At 40.8% G+C, this 26103-nt stretch overlaps 1 protein-coding gene across 1 annotated transcript; it reads left to right on the forward strand.

Moving 5' to 3' along the window:
- The first annotated feature begins 634 nt into the window (after nt 1-634).
- Nucleotides 635-24637, forward strand: LOC309697956 (fibulin-2-like). The gene is made up of 17 exons (XM_082520205.1): nt 635-828; nt 3163-4561; nt 10014-10128; nt 10499-10628; nt 13291-13492; nt 14704-14922; nt 15662-15760; nt 16244-16345; nt 17088-17219; nt 19346-19483; nt 20814-20954; nt 21121-21249; nt 21747-21872; nt 22249-22365; nt 22472-22600; nt 22941-23064; nt 23706-24637. The coding sequence occupies exons 2-17, from the start codon at nt 3235-3237 to the stop codon at nt 24061-24063; spliced, it is 3588 nt and encodes a 1195-aa protein (XP_082376331.1). The 5' UTR covers nt 635-828; nt 3163-3234; the 3' UTR covers nt 24064-24637.
- Nucleotides 24638-26103: the final 1466 nt, after the last annotated feature.

The following is a 26103-nucleotide window of genomic DNA, read 5'->3' on the forward strand; positions in this document are numbered from 1 at the left end:
CAAGAGTGTGACTTGTGCAAATGTACCTGCATTTGATTATAATAAGCAGAGAATACTAATAATAGGGCAACTGTCTCATCCATGTCATTGATTAGTCAAGGGAGGGCCCTGAAACAAAGTGGCCACTTGCCCATCCGCTTGGCTGATCAGTCTATTCACCAAACCAGGCAGCTTTTGTTTGTTTTTATTCCTAAAGTGACTCTGTGATTCCTTAAGTTTAAACTGGAAAAAACAACAACAGCGAAAACGTAGAAAAGATAGAATTCACAGAGGAGTCCTTTTTTATCCCGTCTGAAAAATTTAAGCTGTAATACACTTACAGCTTTCTCTAAAACCCCATTGAAAAAGATCACAGACAACATGTGATGTCTATAATGCTGGTATGAGCTTTACTTGTGAGTAAACGTGTTAATCTGGCTGCTAAGGTACAGGATTTCAAGGTGAATTGTGCAATACCTACAAAACAAAGAACAAACGTGATGTTTAAATCGTCCTTATATTCATATAAGACCACATCATACTCGGCACTGTTTTTTCATTGTCGTCATTGGATTGCATTTCCAAACAGGCTTACACAACCTCAACTTCCTTAATTTTTTTCCTCGCAAAGCACATTTTAGTGTTGTCATTTCTTGTACTTTGGCTGAATCATTATGCTCAAAAGGAAGCTGAAAAAGCTGGGAAAAGGTGGAAATAATTCTATAGCAGTCTGTCCCGCCCTTCCCCAAAAAAGAGAGCGGAGGCGCTCCCATCCAAAGAGTGAGCCCGAACTTTACGCACAACTGTTGCTCAGAAGCACACCAGCGCTGCAAGATCCTGGAACGCGAGGTAAGCACTTTTAGAAATAAAACTGAAAAAGTACTTGCAAACATGAGTTTCTTTTGATTTTCACTTAGATCTCATGAAACATGACGTGAGCATATGAACAGACGCTTAAATTAAACTGTGTATTGCACAGTCTAATTACAGCTAATATTAGTTTAAGTGTTTTGGACTGCCGTTTCTTGTTCTGACCGGATAATTTGATGAATGAATTAAAGCATCGGTTATGTAATCTTTATGTGCGGCTCTGTGACTGAGACGTTCAGTCAAGGCACCTCTAAGGCGGGGTGTTGCTCATCACAAATGATTGTAAATGATTTGGAAGTTTGTGCTTTGCTTTAATAGGTGTGACACTCTGTTTTATCAACCATCAGGGAAACGTTTAAATTATGACAAGTCAGCGCGTTTGCTTCTGCGCAGAGGGCAAAAGCGGTTTTTACAAGTTTTTGCGTGCACGCGCGCGTGTCTCGGTGGGCACAAGGGTAAAGGTCAACTTTTGGCTACTGCGTTGGCAAAACACACAGATTGAAATGCTTTGCAGGACATTTTCTGAGCCGAACCGAACCTGAGCCGAACACACCGGCCCACAGACTATTTTTCAACATTATGATTTCCTTATCAGTGGTCCTTTCCATGTTTAACTTACCATTTCACTTACTATGGGTTTTATAGACAAACAGGCAGAAGCTTTAGTACTTTTAGGGCTGAGTTCAACACTGCTAAAGCACCACAACAGAGTGCTGGTTAGAGGCTGTAAGATCTGGTAAAATGATTTTGCAGCAGGAGCACAAAGACATCATTGATTCTTTAAATGGAGCTGCAAAGCACTTTGTTGTTCTGCCTGTGCCTGAATTATGAAAAGAAGACATGGCAACAGATGTCACATTATTGACCTGGAATCCATTGTGATTACATCTAGACTTCATTTTATTACCTTGGCGTAGATGCATTTCATATTTTTTGAATAGTTACTCAACGTTACATGAAAACAAACTTACAACAAGATTTATGTTTAGATAGCATCGAACCCAAGTCAGGTGTTTATCCTTAAGAAAAAGTCACCTTTGAGCATACACTCTTACGTACCCTCTACAGCAGCTCTTCACTGGGTGGGGATCTGCTCCACAATGTTGCTGGTGCAAACGTGATAAATGGCCTGCATTTGTATAGCGCTTTTCTAGTCCCAAAGGACCCCAAAGCGCTTCACACTACATTCAGTCATTCACCCATTCACACACTGGCAATGGCAAGCTACATTGTAGCCACAGCTGCCCTGGGGCGCACTGACAGAGGTGAGGCTGCCAGACACAGGCGCCACCAGGCCCTCTGACCACCACCAGTAGGCAAACATGGGGTTAGTATCTTGCCTAAGGATTTTTGGCATGCAGCCCGGAGGCAGCCTGGGATCGAACCACCGACCTTCTGATTAGTGGCTGACCTGCTCTGCCACCTGAGCTACAGCCAGAATAAGCTTCAGGAAGAACTCTGTTTAAGTTAGAAACATTTCAGCAGGAAATCGCTTAAGACAAGTTTGTCATGCAGAACAGTTTTGGGCTATTCTCTAATTTTAAAATCATACTGTTTAGTAGGAAATGTCACATAAGTGTTTTGCGCTTGGCACTAGAGCAAGCAGAGAGGAAAAACAGGAAAAGTAAAATAGAAACCACCTGGTTTTCAGTATGCTCTCTGATCTGAAGTCACATCACTTTTCTCACAGGATCAGGCTTGACACACTCTGACTGCATCTTGCCACTCTGTCTCTGCACTGTATTGTATACAAAGAAAAGGCTCCAGATCTTTAATGAAAAACATTTATAGCTCCTGTATAATTCTTTGTATAGATCAACGTGTCTGATGTACTTAAAATATTAATTCAGTGTAGGCAGCAGCAAGAGCACAGTTTGCTGAAAACAATTATTATGGAAAGATATCAGCAAGTGACTCGGTCAACATATCCACCATAATCTAGGGATGCAGACAGGACTTTTAAGAATATACTACATGCATTCAGACACTCAGATGACAGATTTTTGAATACTGAACTATTGTATTGTATGAAGGGTGTTTTTGTTATTGAACGACATTTTTTTTTCAAGCACTGAGAAATGTAGCTGGCGTATTATTGTTTATATTTCCCTCAACATCACCGTTTGCCAAATTTCCATGTGCAATCAAAATATAAACCACAGCTTTCACCCTCCCTGGTGCCAAAACATTAAGCATGGAAAATATGTACATCTGGCATGTTGTCAAATGAAAACAGACAGGTCATTAAGTGAAAAATATGCTTCTGATAATAGCTGTGAAATTTATATCAATAATCACTGTTTACTTTTACAGGCTAAAGAATGCAAACATCCTTGTCATTTGGAGGCTTATTTTGAAGAAGTGAATACAAAAAAAAAATCGAAAATGAACATGCAAAGAGCAACATTGTTTCTATGTTCGATGATTTTGTACGTGGACGTCTGTCTAAGCCAGAGAGACTGCACAGGCGTGGACTGTCCTGTTCTCCAGAACTGCATCGAAAATGTTTTAGAAAAAGGTGCTTGCTGTCCTAAATGTATACAAAACGGCTGCACCTGTGAGGGCTACCAGTACTATGACTGTGTGAAAGCAGGCTTCAGGGATGGGAAAGTCCCAGAGGGGAAATCTTACTTTGTGGATTTCGGAAGTACCGAGTGCTCCTGTCCTCAGGGAGGAGGGAAGATAAGCTGTCATTTCATTCCATGCCCTGAAATTTCCCCCAACTGCATTGACATTTTACAACCTGCAGATGGATGTCTGCAGTGTGGTCGTATTGGCTGTGCCCATGGCAACAAGAAGTATAAAGCGGGGCACTCCTTTCAGATAGATCATTGCCAAGTTTGCCACTGTCCAGATGAAGGTGGAAGGTTAATGTGCTCACCCATCCCTGGCTGTGACCACCGCAGTGTTAATAAGCCCATGTCGGTAACAACTACAGAGAACAACAATCCTTTGAGAGACTTTCGAGGCAATCGCAACAGCCAACAAACGAGTCTTGCAGAACCATTTTCCAAGCTGGTGAGGGAAAACACTCTACCGCTGTACAAGCAGGACCCACCCAGTTTTGGCACAGAGGATTATGACTATACTCTGGCAGAGCCAACATCTTCCACTATCCAAAATCTGGCCCAACCACTGGAATCTACTACATTACCACCAGCTTACCCAGAGTCAAGCTCCACTAGCCTCAGCTCTCATGATGAAAGGAGACACAGGCTACAAGAAGAAAGCCCAAACACACAAAGGAGCACAGAGGATGAGGTTACTCATAATATGGATCCAACTACCACAGGAGGTGAAAACAAAACATCATCACCAAAGGCAACTACTGCCACACAGATAGTGACCACCGGGCACCACAGGCCACAACAGGAAACTGGAGAAAGACCCATGAAACATGGCAGTCACAGAAACAGAGCGGGCCAGGATACTCTAAGAGACACAGCACGCACTGCGCGTACCAACAGCCGGCCCTTTGGCCACAACAGACAAAGTCATGGCGACCCCCGTTCTGTCTCCAACAAAGGACATGAAAAGGCAGTGGAGCACAGGCAGCTGATTGGTAAAGAGGAACGACAGTTATACCCTACAGTTCAATTCAGTCCCACTAGAAGAGCTCCAGTCAGGATGAGAGAGGAAGGCGAGGAGCATCAAAGACAACCTCAAACACTCAGCAGCTATCAGACTCGAGATGCTGAGGCCTACACAGAAAGTAAGTTAACATATAACGCACAGTTTTAAGTAATCCTAACCTTAACCTGATAAATCAAAGCATCCCTACTTGTGTGAATTTTCATTGAAGGTATTGAATTTAAAACAAATCTGAAACATGAAATGTTTTTGATGCATTCAAGGCCTGCTTCAAAATAAATCACACCGTGATGATGTACTGATGTACTCTTTCAAAGGAAATCTCCATTTCCTTCTCTCACATCCTCTCTCTTTTCAGGAGGAATTTATAATCACTCTATTTTATCTGGCAGGGATCCAGGAAAAACAATTGTTCGTGGAAAGATTGTTCTCCCAAGATATCATTTATCTACCTTACTCAGAAGGGAAAATTACTATATCTAGTATATATTCATTTTCATACATTCACATTAAGAAAATGCTATTTTTATTTCTCTAGAGGTTTCTAAACAGCAACAAAGAGTAAGCCAGGCACTGCTTTAAACAAAAAATGATTACATCATAATGCTTCGAATAAGTCTGTGTCTCATATTTTCCCTGCTTTGCTCCAGTGAGACCACACCACTTGCTTAAATCCTTCATGTGTTTATTAGCATATTCTCTAACAGATCAGTTCCCCTTCGGTGCATATACTGCTGGTCAGAGTACTGGATAGAAAGCAGACGATGAAGTTTGTCAAAGGCAAGTTACACAGCACTAGGAATATGTGAAGTTAGTTTACATATATGCAATAAATCAAAAAAATAATTACAATTTAATAATCCAAATTTATATTGCTTTGAGTTTAGTGAAGAATTTCATTTCAGGAAAACCTACTTTTTACACGCTTTATGGCTTTAAGGCACTGGTGGGTTCACTATATTATAGATCTCCTATATGAGGTGGGTGAACTAAATTATAAATGCCTAAAAGGGGAGAAGCTTTTAAAAAATCTTACTTATTCCTGGTGTTTTGTCCAGCAAACTGCCATTGAAAGGTGTGTAGTTAAGCTACTTTCCAACTCTATGATTTATTGTTGAGACCTGTCAGAACCAATTTTTCCTTTCAGCGCCTGGCCCCTACAGGTATGCACAATATATGCAGAATGCATCTATGTGGTTTTTCTGTTGGAGCGCACTTCAAGAACTAACTGTAAAGCTCATGTACAGAGAGGTTACTTTATTTGTATCCATAGGTAGTCTGGTGTCCAGGATGTGAGTCGTCTATCCTTACATTGAAATTTTTAAGACACTACAGACAGAAGATAAACATAATGCAACACAGCTGAAAGTCTAAGTGGGCATAGTATTTCACCAGCAATAAGGAGCTCGAACTAACTGGTCTGGCTACTCAGTTTGCATGATGGAATGAAGTGAGAGTTCACTGGACTGGACTAAAGGAAGACGTCCAGTTTGGTGACACTTCAAGCACAAGCAGGAAAAATCCCAGCTGATAAGAGTCCTGACTAATGCCTTTTTATCAGTGCAATTATCTGAAGATGCCAAAGTTATTTAGACAGCAAAAGAGAAAACATAAATAACAAGAACACGGACATTTTTCACAAAACATAAATGAGTTGCCTTTGCTGCGGCCCAAGACAAATGTGTTTGTGCTTTTCTTCAGTCAATAACTCCTGCTCATTTGCCTTTTTTCCTTCCCAGACAGATCCAGAATGTGCTCAGAAGGAGGGTGGAATTGTTTAGACTGTTTAAATGCGGGGCTAACCTGGTTTAGGATTTCTTGGGGGTTGTACCTGTGTGCAGCATAATACCCATCTGATGAATGAGCCTACTGTTATGGCTTGATTGCCAGGCGCTGCTGCTTCTCCCTCATGAGTCCATGTGATTACCCATCTCTCACGAGGATGCTGGTTTCCCAGTAATCTTCCCAGTAATCACTCCATCTGAAGCGCACCTCTGCACAAATTTACTCTCACTAACTTTCGTTCCTGCTGTACCAAACACAAACCACAAAACAAAACAAAACGGGAACTGTGGATAAGGCACAAGAGTAAAGGACGAAGAAATATAAGAGGTGAAGTGAAATAACGTGGAGTAGTGCTTGTTTTTGTCAACAAAACTGTCACAACATCTTGCATGTGGGCATGGGGAAGGGAAATGTATAATTTTCCTTAGGATAAAAGGCGGGTGAAATCCAGAATTGGCTACGTGAGAGTTCATTCCAACTTCTGTAAAGATCAGTTTGAAGAAGATAATTAATCTAAGTATCTTTCAGTTCATTTAATTTTGGCTTGTCTCCCATACGCATCATCCGCTTACTAAAAAACCGCCTGAGCCTCATGTCACCCATGATTATAAATATATTTTTAAAAAAATTCCAGATGCTGGAAACCACTCATAAAACTCACCCACAGCATAAGTAAAGCGAGATTGGTGATAAATTGTAGAAAAATAACAGGTTTGTGTCTTGCACCCATTTGCAGTTCTGTCATAAACATATACGCATATGAACAAATACATGTAATCCAAGAAGTAATTGACTATTTCACCTCCAGTCCATACATTCTTTTACACAAAATATTTCATTTATACTTTAATGCAGAAACAGAATTACTTCTAATGGGACTTTTAAAAATTGAAAAGCACAAATTAGGTATGAATTATTCCCTGCTGTTATTTCTATGTGTCAGGTCCAAAGATTTCCTCAGGCAAAACATGGCTAAGTTTCCTGTGTTATGGCTTGTGAACATAACTTGGAATCCATAAGGCTCCATGAGGGAGGGGAAAGTAGGTTCAAATTACAAGACGGTGGAAAATAATTTGATAGAGGTGTGCTGAGGAATGTACACTGATGCAGATGTTGTTTATAACTCAAAATACACAAAAATGTGTGGGCTGTGATGATGGGTGTTAACACTGGGAAACATTAGGAAGCTATAATTCAAAGTAATTCAATGCAGCAAATAGTGGCAACCCTGGAAAGTGTGTATTAATGTTTCACTCAGATTATTTTACCACAAGGAGGTGTAATTGGATTGGGGTTTACTGTGCAAAACTATCAAACAATGTGACAACCCTTCAGGGCTTCCATGACTACAAGTCTGTGAGCCAATAATCCCACGATTATTGGCTCACACTCTCGGGGGAAATTAAGGCCAAAGTTGCAAATAATTGAAACCTGAAATGTCTGTTTTGGAAATGAAATCATAGCATGCGAGTCATCCCTGTTATGTCACGGCCAGCTGTTCTTGGATAGCGACTGTGTGTTTCAAAAGACACGATATCTCTGCAAGTACTCGTGTAGAAGTGGGGAAGAACATTGCGTCACCTCCTCGGGTGCTTAACCCCAACCTACGCACACACACACACATCTCCTCATGCTTTTAAGCTTTCAGCCTAAATCATCTGGCATGTTCAGCCTCATGAGTTTGCATGTCGGCGACCTTTGGCATGCGCTGTTTTTCCTCAGTGCTGGTCCTGATCTCTTCAGCCCACCTGTCCAAGTGCACAAAAGAAGAGACACGCGAGCCTTGATTAGTGGCAGCGCACTGCTTTATGACACCTCCAGACATGTTGAGAGTTGCCCATTTTGGTTGTTATTGTAGCTTCATATTTTCAGAGGGTGTGATGTCACCAGTTCTGGATTTAGACAAAAGTGAAGCATCTGGTGTTAATGTTACTTTAATGGACAGATTTAATGACAAGCCTAGAACAGAGAGATGACGCTAAGCCACCTTTCAAGTGCATCTTGAATCGCTGTCGTGGAAGCACAATAATTAGCTTAGTTAATTATTGCACAGCTGAATGGAAAATGTTTCTACACAGGCTTAATTATAAGGACTGTCAGAGAGAAAGGAAGAGACTTGGTTTGACTAGATACATGTTTGGCTGATATAGTTTATCATTGTTTTTGCCCCCAGTAGCTATTTTCATGAAACATAATCTCCTACAGACGCAAAATCCTTTTGAAACATGATGATGAGCTGTATGTATACATCCTGCATTTTGATTTGACATGTGGAATTTATGCTTGTTTGTTACAAGTGGAGTGATTCCACTTGGAGAAAATGAATAGGAGGCATAAGGAGAGGGTGAATAATTACGTTCCCTGTCGTTCTCTGTCTTTTAATATACTTCCAGAAAGGTTCAAAAGGACTTGTTTACCTGCACGGCGTACATACAGATACTGTAGTTGTGTATCAAAGAGGCATCATGCCTTTCAAGGTTTAGATTTCCTCATTTTTAAACCCTTAAATTATGCAGACTGCAGCATTCACTCACTCCGCTATGAGTAATTGCTTGGGCCTTATTACACAGGTAGGTCAGAGAGAAATAGTTCAATGAAAATAAGTGAACATGGAAGTTAAAAAGCTAAAGTGGCTTCAGGCATGCTTGATTTCTCTTCAGAGCATCATCTCTTTAGAAAAGACTTTTGCTTGGTCTTTCCTCTCTATGATCCCTGCCCTTACTTATGGCTGATTTTCCAAACGACCATACTGCAAGAAACCAATTAGAGCTCTCTGAGAGGGGTTTTTAAAAAAATCTTTAAAAATAAAATAAATCATTTTTACCATGCTCTAGTATCCTCTGCTTTGTTTCAGACTTAACTGAATTGTCTCCAAAACACAGAATGGATTACTACTTAATCTCGCACAGAAGACGAAGGCTAACTTTCATCACCACCGATGAAATGTTAACACAAGTTGCTTTGACTTAAATATATCGTCAAGTATTGAATAGAGTGGGTAGCAGCATTTTTTTTTGTCTCAATTTGAACGTAAATTGGATAAGAACATGTTATTTGCAAAATTAGGGTTAATTGGATGAGTAAAAAAGGAAAACATAGCCATTGCTAGGTGTAAATTTTATGATATTTATAATCTTGCAAGGTGTGACAAGCTGAGAAGACATAAATGCAAAGAGGTTTGTCTTGTACAGTAGTGCAGGGGCCACAAATCAGCACAGGAATGCGCTTCCCTGTTATTCAGGAAACACATATAAGCTCTTTTTTTCCTCTGTAAACCGAATCATGTGTTTTTGCTCTGTCTGCTCTCAGCTTAAAATGAAGTGCTAATATATTATCCCTTTATTCTGATCCAGCAGTCATCAACCTGGATTTTACAAAAAAAAAGAACAGTTTTACTCTGAAGCTAATTTTATAGAGTCTGGGGTTTCCTACTTTTTGTTGCCATTTAAAGTGAGAGCAGAGTCAAGGAGTCTGAAAAGAAAAGAAATGCACACACACACACACACACACACACACACACACACACACACACACACACTGTAATTGCTATTCTCAGCGTGCAGTCACCGAATCCAGCAAACTCTGTCCCGCAGGAGATGAGATTTGATTGTATTTCAGATATCAATAACCACATTTTTACAGCATCTCGCTGACGGGATTCTTAGATAAAAATGATGTACAATTAGAATCCAGCGATATGCATGATGTCAACATTATTTTATGTGGCTTGAAACCCTGGCACACTGAGTAGGATAAATCTGTATCTTGGTGTTTGTGTTTTATTACAGTGTCTGCCAAGGAGCAGCTGAAAACCTGCTGTGAGACAGGGGCGAAATGGGCTTCGGCTAATGGTCACTGTAACAACATGGAACCACCCGCAAAAGATATCCACTCGATGTGCTTGTAAGGGCATTATTACGTAACACCGATCTACTTCACTGAACATATCAGAAGAATATATTTCTCACCTCATTAAAGGCCACAAAAGACATAATGACAAAGTAATTTTCACATTTCGTTACAACGAGGTGTTTTCTTGCATGATTAATCACATTTTAGCTCACTTTTCTTTGGTGTTGCTGAATGATTCTCAGAGCTAAATATTAAGATTTTCATTTCAGTTTCTCCATCTAATAGAATTCACAGAAACCTGGAAACACAGTCCTGTCAGCTCTGTGGTAACACTCTCTGGAAGAATTGTTGCCGCTGGAAGGCCACAGTTGCAGTCCAGACATTTCTGCAGTCATTTCTCATGTGTGCTTTTCTCTGTCAGGACTGCCCAACAACAGTGTTGCCTCGGTTCCCTGAGAGAAAGTCGGTGCTTGGCTGGAGTGAATGCAGCCAGAGCAGGAAATATGTGCAGAGAAGATGCCAGCAATAAATGTGGGATTGATTATTACAAGGCAAGTATATGTGACCAGGTAACCTGGCAAACACAGTTCAGCACGGCATTTGCCAGTATTTTATTTTATTGTAGATGTCCTCTGAGATTTACTGGTGTTGTGCCAAATCCTTTTTATTTAATGATCCTATTTAATCTAGACACTAATTTAGGGCCTGATACAACCCCAGATTCCCACAGTCTTGCAAACTTTATTATCTTCACAGCAGCCCTAGGCTATTGGACATGTCAGATTTTGATTCTATGAAACTGTGTGAACATGGCGTCATAATTAAAGATGTCAGAAAAGCAGCAGGGCAGGAGAGACATTGAGGCAATCAGTGAGGTCCATTCGCGATGACTGCGTAACCATTATATGTCCAGATGCCCAAAGTAACTCATTTGCTACCTGACCTGTTGAAGGAAATCAGCCCATCTGTTCAGAGGCACATGAGCAGCGTGAGGCCATTACTGGCACTGTACAGGTGTTAAATATTGGCTTTCACCACCTTTTTGAGGAACCCCTGTAGTTTTAGTAATATTATTCCATCTACAAGCACGCTACATCACAGCAATCATTACTTCAGTTTTATGTTTCCCCATAGTCCCGGGCACTTGCAGCAGTAATCTTGCTGAGAGCTAGAGGGAAAACGAGTAAGAGCCCACACACAAGGGGAGAGCTGCCCCAAATTCAGACTTGTAACTACTAAAGATCAATCCAACAAGATGAAAAGCTTGTGGCTCTGTGAATTTCTTGCACAGCAGTACTCTTGGCTAAATGCTAACAGGAGTCTGTTAATATGCTTACAATAATAAAAGTCTTCAAAGAATTTAGAAATGAGTATTTAACACAAATACATCTGAGGCTAAGGGAATCTAATTCATTTTCACGGTGTGAGAAAACTATCTGACTTGATGATGGCACAAGAGGAAAGGTTAAGGGATATTTATCTGGAGGGGAACATAAATCTGTGTATGAAATTTTAGGATTAGCATTAATTTTAGGACCAGTTCTCTGAAACTAGCCCATAAATAGCAACAGTAGCAACAGAGGAATAGTCAGGAACATTCAGGTGACTGCCAACATTACAAGTATACACATCCTGCCAGTAACAGGTCAGACCCCCTTTTTGCTGTCAAAACCACCCTAATCCTTTGTGGCATAAATTGAAGAACTTGCTGAAGATATTTAGTCTATGTTGTCATGGCAGGATCACACAGTCGCTTCAGATTTGTCCACTGCATATCTATGATGCCAATCTGCTGCTCCATCACATCCTTAAGGTGCTTTATTGGATTGAGATGTGATCGCTATGGAAACCAATTTGATTGTAGTGAGCTCATTGTCATGTTCAAGAAAGCAGTTTGAGATGACTTGAGCTTTCTGACATGGTGTGTTACTCTGCTGGATGCAGACGTTAGAAGATGAGTAGACAGTCATCTGCAACATTACTCTGGTACACGGTGGTGTTTAAACTATGTTCAGATGGTGTGAAGTGTGAAAACATTGCCCACACCATTTCACCACCCCTGGCGTGAACTGTTGATGCAAGGCAGGATGGATCCATCATTTCGTGATTTTTACACAAAATTCTGACACAACATCTGAATAACGCAGGAGAAACTGTGACTCATCAGGCTGGGCAATATTTTTCCAATCTTCTATTGTCCATTGAGTCCGTGTGAACTGTAGGCTCAGTTTCCTGTTCTAAGCTGACAGGAGTAACACCCAGTGTGATTTTAATTTTGCTGTATGTTCAGAGATGTTCTTCTGCAATACTTGGTTGTAACAAGTGGTTGAGTTACTATTCCCTTCCTACACCTTGAAGCAGGCTGCTCTCATCTGACCTCTGGCATCAGCAATGCATTTTTTGTTCAGATAACTGCTGCTCACTGGATATTTTCTCTTTTTCAGACCAGTTTCTGTAAACCCTAGAAATAGTTGTGTGGGAAATTCCCAGCAGATCAGCAGTTTCTGAAATAATCAGACCAGCCTGTCAGTGCTAATACCACATCCAAAATCACTTAAATCACCTTCTACATCATTCTGGTGCTCAGTTTGAACTTCATGTCCACTTGCTGCCATGTGATTGGCTAATTATATGTTTGTGTTAATGAGCAGTTGAACAAATTAACCTAAAGAAATGGCCAATGAGTGTCTTTATCCTCTGGAAACCATTAATCAGGTCTCTGCAAAACAAATCCACAAAGTACAGCACAAATCTCGATATATTTTACTATAATTTAGAGCTACTATGAAGAGTCAAGGGAAAATATGTAAGATTAATTATATAGGCAGCAAGCATGCCCACCAAGTTTCTGGAAATGAGTCCCATTTCAAACATTTGACTAAAAAAACAATTTGCAGAGCTACTAGAGGAGATGTCAGGGTCTCATTAAAAGCACAAAACATTATCCTCAGGGACCATACTCTGTAAAAAAAAAAAAATTAGATTAATAAAAAAATTTAATTTCCCTGTTTGGCAATGCAGCTGACCTACCAGTTGAAATATTAAAACTGCCATCATTAGACCCACATTGCCGGGAGAACAAATCATGAATATGGGATGGACCACAGTATGTTTTGTTTTTCACAAAGTGGGTTTTAGACTTGTTTCCATGCTACTTTCAAAACTTACATAAACCCCAACTTCACGTTCAAAGGCTGTTTGTGTGAATTGCAGGAGTGCTGCACTTGCTGCTCCCTTGGGCTGCAGTTTCGCAGTGAGGGGCATCGCTGCGAAGCCCACCACTTCCTGGATTTTCACTGCAGACACATCTTTCTAACCTGCTGCGAGGGGGAGGAGGGGAGGACTGTGAATCAAGATGGCCGGCACACTATCAGAGAAAGGCCTCCTTTGAACTTTACTCCACCACCAAAAAAAGGTATTCTGAACAAATATTGACATGCATGAATTCACATTATTATTATTAATGGGAATCCGGCAGTGCCTGGCACCAGTTTTAAAAACAAACCAGGTCATTTTATTTTATCAATCTTTTTTATCAACATGGTATTTCTTCAATATTGAGAAAGAAACCGGCTGAAAGAAACATATAATAACCAAATGTAATATAATTATAAGAGATTTAGTGTGTACCTGCTTGCACTGTATTCATTTCTATTCTAGTAAAACACTGTTATTGGAAGTTACCATACACTGATTTTCTTTGGCTGCTATAGGTTGACAGATGTTCAGTCCATTGCATGGCTAAATCTTCAGCATAATTAGAAATACAGCACGTGTTTTGGTGGATTTTATTCATCTTGCACTGGATTGATTTTCATAATAGCCCACCGATGAACTTGTTTGGGATGCGAACGGTGTCATATGTGACTGTTGGTCATGGTCCTGGGTCGTTGACCCAGCGTTTTGTGTTTCATTTTGGATTCATCTTGTGTTTTGTGTTAATTCTTATTTTGTATTAGTGCTTTGGGTTTGGTTCTTGTGTTTAGCGCTTTATTGTTCTCCCTCCTGTGCTCTGTTCGTGTCCCTGAGTTTGTCTTTGTGAATTTCCTGTTTTACTTTGAAGGTCTGTGTCTGTTATCACTGTGTCAGCTTGTGTCTTCCTGTCGTCTTGTGAATTAGGATCAGCTGTGCTCCCCTCCTGTGTGCCATTACCTGATTGCCTTGTGTGTGTGTATATATAGTGGGTGTCAGTCTGTGATCCTTGTTGGTTTGTCTGTGTTGCGCCGTGTTAGTCAGCTTTTCGCCTCCCCTCTCTGCCCTGCGGTCTTCGTGTCATCTCTGTGTATCTCCCGCTGACCTTATGTTTCCAGGTTTGTTTATTAGTTTTTCCCAGTTTAGGTTTATGTTCTGGTCTGCCCTCACCTTAGTTATTGTTCACTGTAAATAAAACTCGCTCGCACCTCCGCCGCTGTCTGCGACTTGCGTCCTCATTCACTCCACCACACGACAGCTGCCCCAGCCGTCACACTTTTGTCCTGTGCAGTCAGCCCTGCCAAAATAAACTAATAAAATAAATCCCCCATACTACTATGTTCCATGTAAATATTGCAGGTAATTAACAGGTTTTGTCCTTGATGATATGCCATGACTTGTGAGAGTAACAGCTGTTCTCTCCTTGTGCTGTAGTATCGGACAGCCCGTATCGTAGAGAGGCCTTCTCCATTGGTCAAGACCAGAATGGGGAGAATGCGGTGGAGAGTCCTGTTGAGGTGGAGGATATGGATGAGTGCCTCATATATGAGGGCAACATCTGCCACCACATCTGTGTTAACACAATAGGCTCCTTCCGGTGTGAGTGTAACCTCGGGTATGTGTTGCAAGAGGACGCCTTCTCTTGCGTGCAAGGTAAGTAAAGATCACCAATCTTTTTCTGTCACACTAAATACCACAAGACCTTTCTAGCGATAGCAACACATGGGGAAAAGGCTCTCTCTGCCATTTGTTTTTTTAAAGCAATGATTTACAGTCTGCATGCATCCCAGAGAGAGCCCATTTATCTACACATTCACTGTGTATTATTTTCCTGGCCTATTGAGTTCCTTCCTGTCTGCAAGGCCTGATAGTGCCTAATAATAATTATTCTATTCATACAACATCCCTTTCCTGACTGACAGCAATGGCCAATTAGTCACATCTCTGCTGTCGTCAAACGGGATTTAGCGAAAGTTTTTCCACGCTGTTTGAAATGTTTGTTTTTTTCAAGACAAAAGTGAAGATCTGCTCAGATTCACAGTTCAGGAGTATTTTTAGATAAGACTGTGCAACGTACCGGCCTTTAATCAACACTAGCTTTTACCAACAGAAGCCTGTCTCAACAGGATACTAATGCTAGAGCTCTCAGCAAATTACAGTGAGCAATGGGCCTCACTGATAAAACCAAATGTTTGTCTGCAGGCAGTGTTTTTTCCTGTCTCACCTATATTGCTATTACAACTTTCATCCGTAGCCACTAGCCTCATATCATCCTAAAACGCAGGTATTGCACAACATCTAAGTCTCGAAGACCTTTGTAGATGGAAAGGTGGAATTTGTGATTACAGAGTAATTCCTCGCTTTTGTCTTGACATTACTCATGTTTGTGCAGAGGCGGTGGATGAGGAGAACAGACTGCAGGAGGTTGACAGAGCAGCAGTGGAACCCACCTCTCCACTTCCGTCGTCAGTCCTACTCGACCCCTGTGAAGGTTAGAAATGCAGTGCTTGATAAATGGAGAGAGAGAGAGCTGCAGATCTGGCGGCTCATAGTGAGCACGCTCATTCATCTGGAGACCGGAACATCCACCTTAATGCCGCTGAATATAACTCTCCCTTTCCATCACATGTGATTGTGCTGCAAATGTCAAACACAAGTGGCATTTTGGTGTTAGTAATTCATTCTTCATATCATAATGAGTGCCATGTCACATTTTGTTGCTCTTGTTTGGTTTCCATGACACCAGGGTGGAGGTCCACCACACTGTGAGCCAATAGTATGAAATTGAATATGACCAGGTCAGCAATCAACCTGGAAACCTGGAAGAAAATAAGCAAACGGCATTACAGTAAACAGAGTGTTCCCCCCCCCCCCCCTCCAACACAAGCGCTCCACTGTTTCTGCTGAAGTAGTGCTGTGTGTAATGATAATGCAGTGCATTTCATTTGACCTGACTACACGGCATTATTTTCAGGAAACAACATCTGTGAGCAACAGTGCACTCCAGTGGGCGGACAGCCCCGATGCTCCTGCTCGCCAGGATTCTCTTTGAGAGCTGACGGACGCTCGTGTGAAGGTAAGGAAGTAAAATGTTGAAATAATGCAGAAAACCTTTGAAGAAGTGAAAGCGGCTTGCATTTGCAGCACTCATTTAAGTCTTCTTCTTGAGCTCGCAGACATTTGGTTCCATTTGAGAAGTTTCTTGGCAAGACTGTCTGCCACTGTTTTGTCTCTTCCGCTCATCAGCACCTCTAGATTTGCAGAGGAGATACAGCCCTTAATCCCTTTCACTTTTAGCCACCAACTGGAAAAGAAAAAGAAAACATAAGTGGAGAAGTTTTGATTTTCCAAAGGGATTATCCCAACTATCCATGCATTATCAGAATATAGCTTAGCAGCTGCATACCATACCTCTTATTTACATTCAGAATGGACTTTTTATCCTTTTTATCCTGAGTCTGATCAGCTACTGCGCTATGTGTGTAAGCTCTTTCCCTCGGGATCTGTCTTTAAGCTATAACCATTGGTCTGTTCTCTACTTGGCAGCAGCAAACTGTGACAGCAGCTCACTGTGGCAACAAATTTCTCATTGTGTGGATTTTATACCCAGTGGTCTTACTCCTGATCTTTCTCTTGGAGGAGGGTCTGACCTGTCTCTTTAGTCTGCGTCAAACTGCTGATTGTCAGATACCAGACAAAGACATTTTTTTTCTCCCCACATCTTGTCTGGTTTCTCTAAATCTGTGCATCTTCTCATTGTTTATTCTCTTTCTTCACACTCTCACATTTGTCCTGATTCTTTTCTTTTCAAAATCCAGACACAAATGAGTGTTTGTCTCCACATGCCTGCCAGCTGAATGAGCACTGCATGAATACTGCAGGGAGTTATGTCTGTCAGAGACTGATCACCTGTCCGCCTGGATACCAGATCAACAATGACATTTGTGAAGGTACACTACACCTTATCAGCATTAACCAGCATCAATGTATTTACTTACATCCACAGTGAATATATTGTAAATGGCAGCAAGGGAGTATGTGAACTACTGTGTTATTACAATGTAATGAAACTGCACTGTTCCAGTGTTTATAAGCCTTATGAGTATTCGCCCTTCACCTTAAAATCACCCTGTAATTATGACATTTTAAGCACACAGTAAGCTTGAATAACAAAAAAAACCCAAAACAACAAAACATGAAGAATCTACCTTTTTCTATAGTATTTCTTGCTGCTAATTGTATGAAGAGCTTCCAGGCTCAAGGGTGGGTGGTGCCCAACTTTGGTATGAAATAGTAAACCTCCCTATGCGTCTCATTATTTCCATGCACCATAAATTGGGCCTGTGCAGTGGTCTCCTTCATAAAGCACCAGCAGTGTTCAGGAAGAAGGGCCTCTAAGATCAGTATTAGTAGCATTTGAAACTGCAGATGGATTTCGAGCAAGGACAGTCAGCTAATCCGTATTCCTTGTGAATGTAAAGGATCTTCAGTCGGGCAAAACGAGCATTTAAGAAGAAAGTAAGCCTCCAAACAGATCATTGGCTCTGAAGTAACAACATTATCCAAAGCGGGTTGGGAGCAATCAGACCAGCAAAATTAATGATAGTCTGTCAAAAGCACACAGACCTTTTCTTTCTTTTAATTTGTCACACAATGTGCCAAGAATGTGGCTGTTTCACCCTAGGTAAGATAATGCAAAAAGGTCTTTATGCCGTGCTACTTATTCCAACTTAATGTCTTACCACGAATGCTATAATGAAACACTCATTTAGCCTCCTCACACAAATGAAGCACATTCAGCCTTCAAAAAGAAACAAATGCTTTCTTCCCTCATCTGGGAAGTGAATGACTCAGTTAAGACCAGAAAATTAATTGTGCAATCTTGCATTAGTGCTCGCTGTCTTGCCGTTGATTTTGAAAATCTTGGTTCGTGATGAGCAAATAAAGACTTTTCCCATTATCAAATACAAAGCACTCGATTGCGCATTTGTAGCTGCAAACAGAGACAGCTAGCAGCAAATGTAGCATGATTTTCTGTAGTGCAAATTATTTTAATATTAGGAGATTAAAAACATATGTAGCCCACAGCTAACCCAGCGTTCCACTGCAAAAATTACATTTCTCATTTTCAGCACCCAGAGCAGGATGGGGAGAATAAAACTAGAAAACATTAACAAGAATTTGTCAAAATAACTTTTTTAAAATGTGACCTCTGAACATGGCTGCATTACCTAACTCTGCAGTATTTAGTAGTATTGTTTTTAATTTTTAAGTGAAACACTGAGAAAACTGACTGGTTAAATCGTCTCTCGCAGCAGCATGCGGAGTCTTTGACCTTTCAAGGTTCCTTGATCCCTCTGACTTCACTGCGAGGGGAAATCACTACCAGTCTCTCACACATTTATCCTGCTTCCTGCTTTTTCTCTGTCTTTCTGTTGGTGTCAGGCTCACTCAGCTTCTTGCTGAGTCTGCCAGGTTTGTGTCAGGAGCGAGATGCTCAATCACTATCTGCTGTTTAGAGACCTACCCTGTGTCTGCAGGGCTGCCAGAACTAGTTTAGGCCTCTGTACAACATTTGCAGTGGTGAAATATTGCACACCTACTTGAAAACACAAGACTACTGTGAACGTTTTCATGCACAGACATACACAAACACATCAGTATTTTCTTTTTTTTTAAATATTTTGAGAGTATGATTTCCCTCCAGCTTTGCTTCACACCGTGGCAGCAGATGTGAAAAGCTGATTTTCAGCAGGTAAATCTTTGAGTAGACAGGTGTTGTGAGACTCTCGGGGAATATAACGCGGTGTTCACTCATGCAATGCACAGGAGACTTGTGTTGGTTTGACTAGATGTGCTAATCAGGACCTGAAAGGTCTTTTGTCCATGACAGCTTTTTAGTATACATATGATTTCTAAGTTGTAATTACTTCTTTTAGCCTTGACTTAGAGTGCTTTATGATGAATGAACAGCAGCAAAAGTCAAACACTCGATCTGCTGTTTAACCAGAGTGCCATCCAGTGGTAAAATGTGCTATTACATCTTCTCTCCATTAAACCCTCTCTTCTCCCACAGACATCAATGAGTGTGCGCAGAGAACCCATAACTGTGGAGATGGCTTTGAGTGTGTGAATACAGAGGGCTCTTTCAGATGCAACCCCAAAACTCGATGTCCTGTGGGCTTTAGCCACAACATGCAGGGCAGGTGTGTAGGTAAGAGAAACCAAAAAATGTCCTTGCTAGACCTGCAGCGCTTTGTTCACTGTGTTTTCTCGGTTACAGGTGTAATAGAAAATTTTTTATTTATTACAAAAAGTGAGCAAAAGATATAATTTCATACAACATTCCTACATGTACAGAGACACATATCATCAGTTTCACCTTTTTCTCTTATGTTTTGTCCAACTCCAAAATGATCAATATTGCTGCAGATTTTAATCACATATTTGTCTTTGGATATGTTTTTATTTTGCTTTATTTTTTCCATTTGTTTCAAAACAAGATCCTCTGCCTCAGACTAGTTGTAAAGACCTTTTTCCTCAATATTCTGCTTATATATATATATTTTTTATTTTTATTTTGATTGAGTTCTACTACTAATAAGATGAATAAACATATGAACAAAATAAAACTAAATGAACAAAACTTGGGTTAAAATCGGGGAGTTGCTCAAACAGAAGATGGTCCAAAAATTCAGAAAGACAAATCCAAATACTGACAACAAGGATGCAAGGAAACTAAATCCAAAACACAGGAACATGGGGTAAAGACCAGCCAGGGAATGCTGGCAACACAGACTGACAAAAGATAATCAGAAGACGTGAGCCATAAATATGTAGAGAACTTAAACGGGTAAAACTAAACAAAGGATGCCAAGGAAAAAGAGACACACAGAGAGAAGTCATTAAAATTGGCAAACCATAACAATTTTTTCATCGTTTTTTCTTTTTTTTCCTTTTAAAGAGATTTCTTATCTTGTTTCCAAACAAATGAGTGAATCCGGGCAGATGCACCAACAGAAATTCCTCCACAGGTGAATCATAGTGCGGGAAGATGCACGGTTGTTTGTCATGCAGGTGAATCAGCAGGTCTGCAGTGACAGAGGGGTTAAATGCCACACAGACATGAGATCAGAGAAGTTGCTGTTAGGGGCTGCAAAGGGTGGATAAAAGCCAATCCTATGTCCTCCTCCAGTACAAACTGATGCTGTGGAATTAGCCCCCAGGGGCAGGAACTGAGGCATGTCGAGGCAGAAGACGCCGCTATAAAAGGAGCGTGAAAGAAATGCTCCGAGAAATGAGAAAATGGAGAAAATTTCTGACACACACACGCACACACATACACACACACAAAACAACAACAAAGTTATCCAGAGGAATGCAACTGTGTGATGTGTGGTTGCTTTGATATCACAGCTGTACAGTGTGGCTAAAAAGCTGCACTCTGGTCTCAGGACCCTTGTCTTTGTGCCTTTGGGGCTTTCCTCTTCTCCTGCCTTTCTTAAAACGTATCTTCCTCCCCCCTGTGGTGTCCGCAATGCCAGACGTTGACGAGTGTGGTGCTTTGACCCAGCCGTGCAGTCCAGGATTTAACTGCATCAACACAATGGGATCCTACATTTGCAACAGAAAGATAACATGTAGCCGTGGCTACCATGCTAGTCCTGATGGGTCCAGATGTGTTGGTAAGATTCGTATTGAAACGCATCGTAAACAAACAACCCTACATGTGCAGACTTAAGGTCAAAATCAACATGTCTTGTATGCGTGTCTTGTTTAAACAAATGCTATTCATGAATATAATTTCTGCCTTTTTTCCTTTTTTTGGTTTATAAATGATGCCTTTTTTAGATGTGGATGAATGTCAGAGCAACGTACATCGATGTGGAGAAGGCCAGCTGTGCCACAATTTACCTGGCTCGTATCGTTGTGAATGCCGAACAGGCTATCAGTATGATTCATTCAGAAGGATGTGTGTAGGTATGAAGGACATTACATATGTAATCTGAAGAAAAAGTTCCTGTTTTTCCTTGTGCCACTGTACAGCAATCCCTCTGGTTTGGCTGCCTCTTCTTCTCCCCCTATTTATTATTCTGTTGTGGGAGAGCTGCTGCTGTTTCTCAGCCTCTGCTGTTGGCCTCTGCCGCTGAGCTACCCATCACGTCTCCTGCAGCAGAGGACTTTGTCCCACCCCGGCTTATCCTGCCACTGCTCCCTCTGTTCGGGACTCACTGTGTTGTGACTCTCATAATAATGGACTCTGCTCGTGTGTTTAGACTATCAGCAGACAGATGGTCCCCTCACATCGCACTCTCGTTAACATGCACGCAAGCACACACAGGCACGTACGTATTTGTGCAGGACAACAAAACTGCACATGCCTGGTTGCGTGCACGCACTTGCACACATGGATGCAAACTCACAAACACAAAGTGCACTCACCTAAGTATGATGATGATGCTGCCTCTTTCTTTCAGATATAAACGAGTGTTGGAGCTACCGAGGCCGTCTGTGTGCCCAGACCTGTGAGAACACCCCAGGCTCCTATGAGTGCTCTTGTACCTCTGGTTTCCGCTTATCTGGTGATGGCAAGAACTGTGAAGGTGTGTATGTGTTAATGTCTGCCTGTACGGGTGTGTTTGCATCAGTCTGTGCATGCTGACACATGTCACTGTAGATTTTTGTGCATTTGTGCATAAAAATATGTGTTCTTGTGTATTTATTGAGACACCATGCTTGTATGCATTGATAGACAGGCTGTAAGGCTGAGCTGATGTGAAAGCTGGGCACAGCACAACATGTGCTGGTTAGCTGCATTAGTGTATTGTACTGTGTATCATGCCATGCCTTCAAGCTGGAACCATTAAAACCATAATTGGCTTCATAACAACATCTTGTTTATATGTTGGGATAAAAACATTGAAACTGCTTTGATCAAGTCAGTTGTGACAGTAATGAGCTCTAACCTCTAATCCCCAGATGTGAATGAGTGTCTGGCCAACCTATGCAGTCAGGAGTGTGCCAACGTCTATGGTTCCTACCAGTGCTACTGCAGACAAGGCTACTACCTTAAGGAGGATGGCCACACCTGTGAAGGTGCAGTATGCTCTATTACACATTGCAAGCACCGTGTTTATACAAAACGTTTGTCTAGACAAGTTTATATATCAATTTGACATGATTTATTCTCCTTGTCATGCAGACATTGATGAATGCTCCCAAAGCATTGGCCATCTGTGCACCTATAAGTGTGTGAATATTCCAGGCAGTTACAAGTGTGCTTGCCCTGACTATGGGTATACCATGTCTCCAAATGGACGATCTTGCAGAGGTGAATAGCTCTCCACAACATGCATGCGCTCACTGTACTGCAGCCGCCTCAGAGCAAGTGTGCCCCATCGAGCTTCGCCCTGAAACTGACTTTAAAAATGGCTCAGCACCCACTTACATAGCATACACTAATGGTTCTGCTCAGATAAATATAATTGTTGGTTGGTGCAGTAATTACACAGCCTGTAAAACTTTATTGGCCTAAAAATCTTGTCAAACTAATTCGATTTTTTGCTTGAATAGTCTTTTTTCCCCACAAGGACATTTTTTTCCCTCCATTACCCTGTGACTAACCAAGTCGGTGACTAAACCAGCTCTTGTGCATAAACTGTCTGTTTTAGATATCGATGAGTGTGCCACAGGGGCCAATAACTGCTCCTTAGCTGAGACCTGCTACAACATTCAAGGAGGGTACCGCTGCCTTTCTTTTAGCTGTTCGGCAAACTACCGAAAAGTGTCTGACACGTAAGTCAAAACATGCCTTAAAGAATTCTATTCATTTGGTCTTTGTAAAAATTTAGTGTCTATGGTTTTTTTGGGTGGGCCGGGTGGGAGGGGAGGTCATAGGCAGTTGCATAATTTTAGGAAGGATCACTTCAACTGTTGAAAAATCAGCTCAGCACAAATAACCCCTCTCAGTCAGAAGGTCATCATTATAATTTTCAATTTTTTCTGTTCAGTTTTTTCTACTCTAGGCTGTGTATGATGTCACTTGGATGGCATATCCCTACTTTGATCAGTTCAGGTGCACAGGTCTGGTTGTGAGCGTTTGAAGCCCAGCCTGTCTTTTGTTTAAACCTTCTGTGTGTGAAGGATAACCAATTAGAAGAATTATACCTTAAACACAGGGTGTCCTGTAAGTCAAAATGACTTGTTTGAATGAACAAATGCACAACACAAAGTACAGAATAAATATAGAATAATTTTGAAATGTAGTTTTTTTTTTTTTTTTACCTGTCACAAATTCAGATATGGAGCTACATTGGCAAAGCAGAGCCAGTGTGCATTTAAAACAATGTGTCTTAAAGTCATTTTGAAGTGTCTTGCTATTGGAAGGTGATAAAGCTGCTGTATAAAAAAAGGTTTCCTTTCTTTCTCCCTCATAGGCGCTGTGAGCGAATCAGCTGTCCTAACTACCTGGAGTGTCAAAACTCTCCTCTAAGAATCACCTACTACTACCTCAGCTTCCAATCCAACATCATCATCCCTGCTCAGATCTTCCGCATCGGACCCTCTCCTGTCTATTCCGGAGACAACATCATTGTCAGTATCACAAGCGGAAATGAGGAAAACTACTTCAGCACAAGGAAGCTGAATGCCTACACGGGTGCCGTGTTCTTAAACCGCCAAGTTCAGGGTCCCAGGGATTTCCTAATCAACGTAGAGATGAAGCTATGGAGACAAGGGACATTTACCACCTTCCATGCAAGGATATACGTCTTCATCACAGGCAACTTACTTTAACAGCTGGAATTGTGCTGTGGCCAATATGGACCTTTAAGCAATTCCTTAGGACTCATCTTTAGCGCTGTTTAACAATACCACTGTCACTAATGTCCAGCAGAAGTTATTATTAAAGCATGGCTATAGAAATTATGGAAAGAAGCTTTCTACTTTGTGCCACTTAAAAATTACATCTTTTCAAAAAATATTCAAAGTCTTAGTCAGAAACAACACATTTGGGGATATGAAATATTTAAATATCACAAAAATGACGCTTTCTGCAAAATCATAGACAATGACCAAGCTTCTGCCACTTTTTATATATCCACTTTCGGCTGATATCATTGCGTTTAATGGCAATTTGTAGGTTTATAGCATTGATAAAAATGATTTGTGAACAGCTGTCCCATTTCTTTTACTGTGTACTGCTGCTTTTGTTCTGTCTTTGATGCATATGCAAAATATATTTAATCCTACATTGTATGTTACATTTTTATATCTCTGTACCTCTCAGACATATTATGGATGGATGTATCATATTTTTTATGCTAAACCCATAAACAACAAAGTATTTTAGTAAAATATTTAAAAACCATGGTTTGGTGAGTACTGGTCTATTTGTATTTGCAAAGGTGAGTGTTGTTTGCATTTTTAACTGAGACAGAAAAAGTCTTGTTATTTTGTACACAGCAATTCCAGTAACATTAAATAAAATTGATAATTTCACATAAAAACTATTTTTATCAATTCAAAAAGCAGATGCTCATTTGTCTAATTCACTGAGATGCTTTTTAAAATAATTTCTTTTCACCTGTCAAACTGCTGTTATTATGCATCCAATAATATCTAGCACATTGTATATTATAAACATTATTCCCCAGCTAACCTTTTAAAATATACACTGCCTGACACAGAAAATACCAATACCTGCTTTCATATTCGTCTAAATAGTTGCGAGAACTTAGGATAAGCATCCATCATTACACACAGGTTGATCAACATACAGGTTTATGGCTCATAAATGTAATCGGCATGTAGTGTTTAATAAAAAACGTAGTAGTCTTTTCATTTTAACATGTGAGGTCTTGCAGACTCTGCACATTACAGCTGCTGCAGTTTATAAAATAGAAAGTGTTACACTCCCACCTACAGGATGAAACAAATGCTACATTCTCTAATGTTGGCTCTAAAGCAACAGTTGCACAACAAGTTGTAAAGAAAAACTGAAGGTCATTAATTGTGAATACATTTTAATCACTTTTAGTATATTAAAAAAAACCCTCCTCTTCCCCCCAAGCTACAATCTGTCACTGCTCAGAGTTCAGTGAACCTCCTGGACCTGCTGTAATCGTCGGAAAGGGCGTGTGTTTCTCACTGACAGCTGTATTAATGCATGCTGCGCATCCAAACAGAGCCCCTCGCCAGATTACTGTTCTCCCACATGAGTTATACTGTCAAAGGTCATTACAACAGAAAAGTAATTTATGTAATTCTTGCTCTAATTTTAGTCCACTTACTTGGCAAAAATTATTATATCTGGCTAGTTTGAAAAACATAAAGGAAACATTCAACCCAGCATTCATAATCTTCAAGTTCTGGGCCATCCTCTAGACATAACTCATAATAATAGCTATGTGTGTATGACTGACTCAAGCTTTTAAACACACCCATTGACTGAGATGCCACTCTTGGTATGTGCAGTAGCCTACATAACAAGGCCTGGAGCACTGATTGATGTCTCTTTCCCCTAATTAGCTTTATCTGCCGTTCAAGATTAGGTGGTGCTGGGTTTCAGGGACAGTGAATCACGCATCCCAGACAGGGGAAGATATACACATCTATTATGGGTTTAGTGATACTGACAGGAAGTTGTGAAATATTCTAGACAAAGCAAGATGGACTGTAAGAGAGTTATGGGAATGGGCAGTTCTGGAAGTGACCAATATAGCGGTGAAAGTCACTCTAATAGAGACACATGTAGGCTCAGTGATCCCAGATGTGCTTTGTAACATATCTGCCAAATATCCACTTCGAAAAAGGAAGGTAAAGGATATACATTAT

The sequence above is a fragment of the Aulonocara stuartgranti genome, assembly GCF_965226115.1.
Source record: "Aulonocara stuartgranti genome assembly, chromosome: 20".
Taxonomy (NCBI): Eukaryota; Metazoa; Chordata; class Actinopteri; order Cichliformes; family Cichlidae; genus Aulonocara; species Aulonocara stuartgranti.